The 8,069-nt window shown below is 32.5% G+C and overlaps 1 protein-coding gene across 1 annotated transcript; it reads left to right on the plus strand.

The window, feature by feature from the left end:
- Positions 1-3,529: 3,529 nt before the first annotated feature.
- On the plus strand, positions 3,530-6,030 carry LOC129871186 (polygalacturonase-like). The gene is made up of 4 exons (XM_055946066.1): positions 3,530-3,714; positions 4,475-4,774; positions 4,879-5,394; positions 5,598-6,030. Exons 1-4 carry the CDS (start codon positions 3,586-3,588, stop codon positions 5,859-5,861), a joined length of 1,209 nt encoding a protein of 402 aa, XP_055802041.1. The 5' UTR covers positions 3,530-3,585; the 3' UTR covers positions 5,862-6,030.
- Positions 6,031-8,069: the final 2,039 nt, after the last annotated feature.

Here is an 8,069-nt window from a genome sequence, read left to right on the forward strand (position 1 = left end):
TACTAAGTGGTCCTCCTTCTTTGGGAAACTCGAATTGGCTATCACCAACCCAAAAGCTCTTGCGAAATTCAAAAGTGAAACTCCTCCTTCATTTCTGTCCCCGAAGCCAAAGCCTCTATTCACATCATCATACCCTCCTAAAATAGACCCGATGTGCCCATTGAAATCCCCTCCCACGAAAAACTTCTCAGTAGGTGGTATGCCTCCCACTAACTCGTCCAAATCCTCTCAAAAGCGTCTTTTATCCTCCTTGCCTAAGCCCGTTTGCGGCGCATAAGCACTAATAATGTTCAATGTGATCCCTTCAACGACCACCTTAATCGACATCATCCTATCATTGACTCTCCTAACCTCCACCACCTGATCCCTTAAATTACTGTCTACTAAATTGCCTTCCCCATTTCTATACTTCGATCTACCAGAGAACCAAAGCTTATACCCGTCTACCTCCTTAGCTTTAGAACCTACCCATTTAGTCTTTTGTACACAAGTTATATTAATCTTCCTCTTCTTTAGAATCTTAACTAGCTCTATGAATTTTCCCGTCAACGTCCCAATGTTCCAAGAACCTACTCTCAGTCTAGACATTCCTTTAACCCACTTACCCCTCCTTACCCTCATCTCCGTCCTCGTCCCCGTCTCCGTCCCTGAGCGAGAACATGACCCTAGTCTACATCACTATCCAAAGCCATAAAAATGCGTATGAACTAATAAATTATTCAAATAAATTATTCAAAGGTTTAAAGTCAGCAAAATATAATTACAATTGTATGAGCAAATAATAGATATGGAAAGGTATGGAAACCGGAGGTACCAACTCCAGTTGAAATGAACCTGGTTGCCGCCGGAAAACACTGTTCACGTCGGAATACTGTTCACTTTGGAGTTACTGTTCACTCGGAGTTACTGTCCACGTCGTCTTGCCAAGATGTTATTGACAACGACCTTTGGGTTGTGTGGGTAGCAGATCTTGGGTTGAACGAATCTTTGGGCCAAAAACCCAAAAATGATAGCATTTAATGAAGCAATATTTCATTGAAGAATTTCGTCGAACACCTTCAAGGCAATTGCTTTTCTTGCTTCCTTGGCCTTTGTTGCTGTTGCTCTTGAAGTTTCGAGATGCTACCTCAACGCTAACAAAGGAATAACAAGTGGAAATGACCCACCGCAGAAAATATCCTTCTAGATATCTGTAATTCTGACGTAATAAAACGATTATAGAGAGAACAAATTGAGTTTGTTACCGAGTGAGCTCACTCTGTTCACTGCTGTAACTAGTGCTAACTAATTCCGACCTTAGATCAAAATGAATAATTTATTACCTCATGCTAAAAGTATCTTGAATTGATTGGCATAGCCAAACAATTGAATATTAAAGCGAATAATTCAACGAAATAAATATAAAAGTGGCGCACTTAAAAAAAGATAGCAATAGATTTCAGTGGTCGTAGATCCTCATTCATATGAGGTAGTACATATTGGATTTAAGAAATTGACTTGCAGATCGATCGTTGTAATCAATCAAATGAAACTTAGTTCAAAAAAAGGATATTAGTTAAGTTTAAGTAAGAGACTACTGCGCGTGGAAATAAAATCTTACATATAAATGTATATATTTTTAATGATATGAGATTTTTTTGAAAATTTTTACGAACTTTAATTTAAATGAATAGTATTATATTATTATTAAGAATATCTTTAGATTAATTTATACCCCATTTCAAATATATTACACTTGTATCTTGAAAAATGCTTCTATAAACACTATTAATAAATTGAATTTTGATCATTATTATTTATAGATGTTAGCGGAATGTTGAAAATTTTATTTGAAATTCTCATTACGTTTTAGCAGAAAAAGTTCTACTAATAAGAAATTTCCAAAAAAAAAAAAATGTTCTACTTTTGAAACAAACGTACACGTTTGGTAACTTGTAAATTCTTAAAAATAGACGCAAATTCACCAAAACCTATCACTGTCTTCTTTTTATTTTATCATATTTGTCTATTTTATAAAATATAATATTTAAAATTTACTGATTCAATTAATTTATATTTGTTTTACATAGAGTCCATTAAAGGGGAAACATTCTATATCAAAATTATATATTTTGAAAATTTAAACTCAAACCTCTAATTAAATCTGAAGGAATCTCAGTCATCCATTGATGGTCCATACAATGACGGAACCAAGTAGTGTCAATGGGTTCGGGGTTCCCCTTGACGGGATATATATATATATAAGCTCTTTTTTTAGATATATATATATATATATATATATATATTTTAAATCTCATAAACACAAGATTAGAAGTTGATTTAGTGGTTTAGAGGTTCAAAATTCACCTTGAGATCTCAAACACTATATTTTTATATCTCAAATCCTCCTTAATTAAAATCCTGAATCCGCCACGATTCGTTGAAAGTTTATTTTGTGCAAGTAGAATAACATGATTATTATTTTTGAGTTTATGTATGGTGATAAAGAGAAATTAAAAATTATTTTTAGATGATATGTTCAAATTATAAGGATAACATTTTAATTGTTTCTTAAAATTCGTATAAAATTTTTATTTGGACACTTATCACATGCATATTTCATTTTACAAAAGGACAAAGAGTTGTTTTCATATTGTTGAAGTATGAATCACGTTGATTTATGGATATTTTATCCATAAAACTTTTGGAAGAAAAGTCGATATAATCTTGCCACGACTCGTTTCTCTTTCTTTTAAGTTTTATTTAATTAACGGTCTATGTAAAAAAAAATCAAATATATTAAAATATAATTTATAAATATCTAAATTTTAATTTTAAAATATTAAATTAATTTAATTTATTAAATATCAATTAACTCTCAAAGCGGAAAAGTGACGTGTATTTTGGACAAAAGGAGTAATATTTATAATCATACCTCTCATCCGTCTCATTTTAAATATCGTTTTAGCTTTAAAAATTATTTCAAAATAAGTGTCATTTTATGATGAAGACCAAAGTTGTCAATTTTCACCATTAACCTTCAACATTAAAGAACTAATTCTCCTTAATATTTACCCGTTCTTAAGAAAAATCTAACAAATAGGAATAACTTAGTAAATTATACTTTATATTTATTATTATTCTTAGTGAGCGTACTGAAAAAAGTTAAAACGACAGACTGAAGAACTAGCTCACAATATTAGAGAACGGTGCAATCCGAAAACAAGGTTGTAAAACCTTTTCTTCGAGAAAAACTCTTCTTCTAATATCCTCATTCGGTGTCAATCCAAATTAGTCGGGCGACTTCAATTTTTTTTTAAAAACACGTATATGTATAAGCACTAATTATTTCTTTAATTTGTAAGGAAAACTAGACCAAGTAAAACAAGAAAAAAACATGTACCATGTACAACTAATTATTTCCAACTTCTTCTCCGCAACTCAAGGAATGGTTTAAAATAGGTGGAAAGTTTCAATTATACTAAAAACAATTACACTATAAAAGGGCTTCAACATTCACTTTTACAAATTGATAGAAGACATTGAAGTATACCACCCAAAAAACTTCAAAAAAAAAAAAAAAGAAGGTTGGAGGGGTTTGAAAAGATGGATTTGAAATTCAAGTTGGTTCATATTGTATTGGGTGTGTTATTTCTAGCACAATTTGGGGAATCTCAAAATGCAACTTTTGATATAACTAAATATGGTGCCAATGCCAATAGTGATATTAGTGAGGTAAGTCATACATATTTTTTTTCTCTCATTATCTTTGTTGATTCTAACCTATATAACTACTTTCACCTTAGAAAAAAAATATGATGAAATGTTATTTGGGGTGAAAAAGGATGTATAATATAAGCATGTTATTGTACCGAAGGGTGTGACCTAGCCAGGGGCGGAGCTAGATGGATATAATAAGATAATTTGATTAAATTTCTTTCGTCGGAAAATTATAAAGAATGAAAGTGAATTCATTTGTATACACATGAATAGTTGATTAAAACATTCTAGTGGCATGAAAGGGGTTCAAGATTTGCTTATTCAGATCCCACATGTTATATTTTTGTAATTTTTTGAATTCCTTGTTAAAATTTCCAACTCCGTCACTATTGTGTCTAGTGGTAAATGGAGTGAAAATCATGACATATCTAGGTTTACATTTAAAGAACATCAAAAACATGGAGTCATCTTTGTTAAAGAGTGTTTTACCCTCAAATTGAGAACAGTAATTTCTACTGTGAATCTGGATAAGTCGAGCTATACTAGACATTAGGTTGACAAGAAGAAAAAAAGTTACATCAGAAAAAGATAATACATGATTTTTTTCCATTTACCTAAATCTTAAAAGAAAAAATTACTCTTGTACTAGTGAAATGTAGCATACGCCAATGAAATAATCAAAATGTGTACAAGCTGATCGAACACCACTTGTCATTGAAACAAAACCAAAAAAAAGAAGCAATAATTGCAATTGTTTTTCTACTTTGTTATTTAGGCAGTGGGAAAAGCTTTTAAAGAGGCATGTGAATCAACAAGTCCAAGCATCATTGTAATCCCAAAGGGAACATTCCAAATGAACCAAGTGAAACTAGAAGGACCATGCAAAGGCCCTATTGAACTTCAAATCCAAGCCACTTTGAAAGCCCCTTCAGACCCTAACCAAATCAAGGTTGGTGAATGGTTAACAGTCAACAAACTTGATCATTTCACAATGTCTGGTGGTGGAATCCTTGATGGTCAAGGTAAAGATGCATATGAATGCAAGGAATCCAAAAAGTGCAACAAGCTTCCCAATGTAAGTTAACATAGTTTTATCTGACCCGTTTCTGTTTGATCAAACTTTCAAAATCTGCTGATTCTGAAAAATCTACTTTTTTCTTATATTTACATATGGTGTAGAACTTGAGCTTCAACTCCCTCACAAATTCCATAATCAAGGACATAACAACATTGGACAGCAAATCATTCCACGTTAACGTTAACCAATGCAAGAACTTAACGTTCTTGCACTTCAACGTCAGTGCTCCAGCCAACAGCCCTAACACTGATGGTATCCACATCTCGAGGTCAAGCTCTGTGAATGTTACAGACTCTAGCTTTGCTACTGGAGATGATTGCATCTCCATTGGAGATGAAACGGAACAACTTTACATCACTAAAGTCACTTGTGGACCTGGTCATGGTATTAGTGTTGGTAGCCTTGGTGGAAATCCTGATGAAAAGCCAGTTGTTGGTGTTTTTGTTAAGAATTGCACTTTCCTTAGCACTGATAATGGTGTTAGGATTAAGACATGGCCTGCTTCTCATCCTGGTGTTGTCTCTGATATACATTTTGAGGATATCATTGTGCAAAATGTTAGCAACCCTGTTGTCATTGATCAAGTTTATTGCCCAAGTGGAAAATGCAACAAAGCCGTAAGTATTTATCGCGCACTTATAATTATCTATTACTGTGTTGGGGTGGTTGAGCTAATCATGGATTTCCTAGCTCTTACAATAGAAAACCTTTTGAGGCTTCCTAGTCACACGTACCAACAACAACAATGAATTTTTATCGTTGCACCAAGATTTCATATATCATACTCATCTTTTTCGCTTTTTTTATTTTTTTTGTGTAGTTGCCTTCACAAGTGAAGATTAGCAAGGTGACTTTCCAAAACATAAAAGGTACATCAAGAACTCAAAGTGCAGTATCACTACTTTGCAGTAAAGCTATACCATGTGAAGGTGTTGAAGTTGGAGACATTGACATTTCATATAGTGGTAAAGAAGGACCAGCAAACTCTAATTGTGAGAATATTAAGCCAAGTTTAAAGGGAAAGCAGATCCCGGCCGTTTGCTCTGCCTCTGCTGCTGCTCCTGCTGCTTCTTCGTCTTCTTAATTAATTAATTGTTGAGTTTTATCGTAAGTTCAAGTTCATTTTTCATATGATCATTGAACTTATGATCTTTCTTACTCATGTCAATTTTGTAACTACCTTTTAAATCGCTAAATTTATAATTTGTGAATAAGAGAATAAATTTGACGAAAAAAGTCTAATGACCTATGAATTTGACGAAAAAAGTCTAATGACCTTATATTGACTTACCTCAATTGAAATTAGCAACTGCTTCAAATCAAATCAAAGAGAGAGAAATCGTTGCGATACTAGAGCTAGAATCTATACAAAAACAATTCAAGATCGCAATATATTTATCACAAAATAGTATACATGACCAAATACACGCTCTTCCCACAACACAAAATGTTTGAAAGTTCAATAATTCAATTTCTAAATCGTGGACTTCGAAAAATAAGTATGTAAGAAGTTTAAGTCGCACTTGCCTTATAACCTATATGCAAAACCTTTCTTGAAATATCAAATGACCTCCAATAGCCTCTATTCAATATGTTGTATCAAAGTTAACTCAAATTCGTCCCTCAGGTCAACGATCCGATATCGAAATTGATTGTGTGAATGTGTTGCTCCTAAGCTATGGAGTCCAATTTAATAATGAAAATTTAATTTTTACGTCAATTCAATAAGGTTTAAGTATAAAATTCTCAGTTTTCATGATTAACAATTTTTCAAATTTGATAACATCTTGCGGTCAAGACTTGACCAGACAGTTGTCCAAAATGCCCTTCGCGATCGCGATCATCCTCTCTAATGTTCTTGATGATTAATGAGTCTAACCTTTGTAGTTGTGTTGTGACCCTGGCTCACAATCGTGTAAGAGGAAACCAACACCAAAATAGGCATATAAATGTATCCAAAGTTTCAAAATCAATGATTACATCTACCTAGACCTATATTAACATAAAATCGACAGACATGGTCAGTCAATTCATTAGTTTTCATTTAATGTGTTGATCGATACTTGATTGAAAAAATCGAGGAATGTGGTCGATTTTAGAAAAGAAAAAAAACAAATTTATTTAATTTTATTAATAAACTGACTATGCTCGTTAGTTTTTGTATACTTATTTATTTTGGCGTAAAATGCTCCGAATAATAAATAGTTGGAGTATCATATGTACAACGTCTACAGTAATGTTTGTACTTTGAAAGAACTCAAGAATGTGTTTGAAAAAAATACAAAACTAAAGATGCCAATTTGAAGAAATTTCTGAACTACAAATTATCCAAATAAGAAGAAGTTCAAGGACAATTGTTTCAACTATGGAAAAAATGGACATAAGTTTATGGATTGTCGTAACCCAAAGAAGAACAAGAAATCCAAAAATCTCACAAGGACTTAGCGAGATTGACTTGTGCGATATGCTCTCTTAATGTAACTTACTAAGAAATGGTGAATTGATTCTTGCCGTGGAGATTTGAGTAAACCCCGTGCTACCCTCTAGATCCGCCCCTGTCCTGCTCCAATTAAAAAAAAAAGTTTATAAGTGGTAAGATAAATCATTAAAACTTTAAAAAATATAAAAAGGAAAAAGATTTACCATGTACAACTAATTTCCAACTTCTTCTTCGCAATTCAATCTATGGTTTAAAATAGGTGGAAAGTTTCAATTGTGCCATTTTTTTACACTATAAAAAGGCTTCAACATTCACTTTACAAATTCATATATTGAAGTACTATCCCAAAAAACTTCAAAAAAAAAAACTGAAGAAGAAAAAAGAAAAAATAGATGGATTTGAAATTCACGTTGGTTTCTATTGCATTGGGTGTGTTATTTCTAGCACAACTTGGGGAATCTCAATATGCAACTTTTGATATAACTAATAAACTAAATATGGTGCTAAAGCCAATAGTGATATTAGTGAGGTAATGCATGCATATATTTTTCTCTCATTTATCTTGTTGATTCTAACCTACTATATACCTACTTTCACCAAAAAAAAAGATATAATAATACCATTTTATTTTAAAAGGATGTATAAAATAACTACTTTAATCGTTGTAACTGTCATAGTTTCCAACACCAGAAGCATGCAGTGTAAATAAATTTCTCGTGTGATCATACAAGCTTCTTTTAGCACCATTGGAGCAACGGTAAAGTTATTTTCACGTGAACAGTAGATCATGTGTTTAAGTCATGAAATCAGTTGTCACTGATGCTTGCGTTAGGTTATGCTCAAGAATGTTCA

This window comes from Solanum dulcamara, chromosome 10 (genome assembly GCF_947179165.1).
Source record: "Solanum dulcamara chromosome 10, daSolDulc1.2, whole genome shotgun sequence".
NCBI lineage: Eukaryota > Viridiplantae > Streptophyta > Magnoliopsida > Solanales > Solanaceae > Solanum > Solanum dulcamara.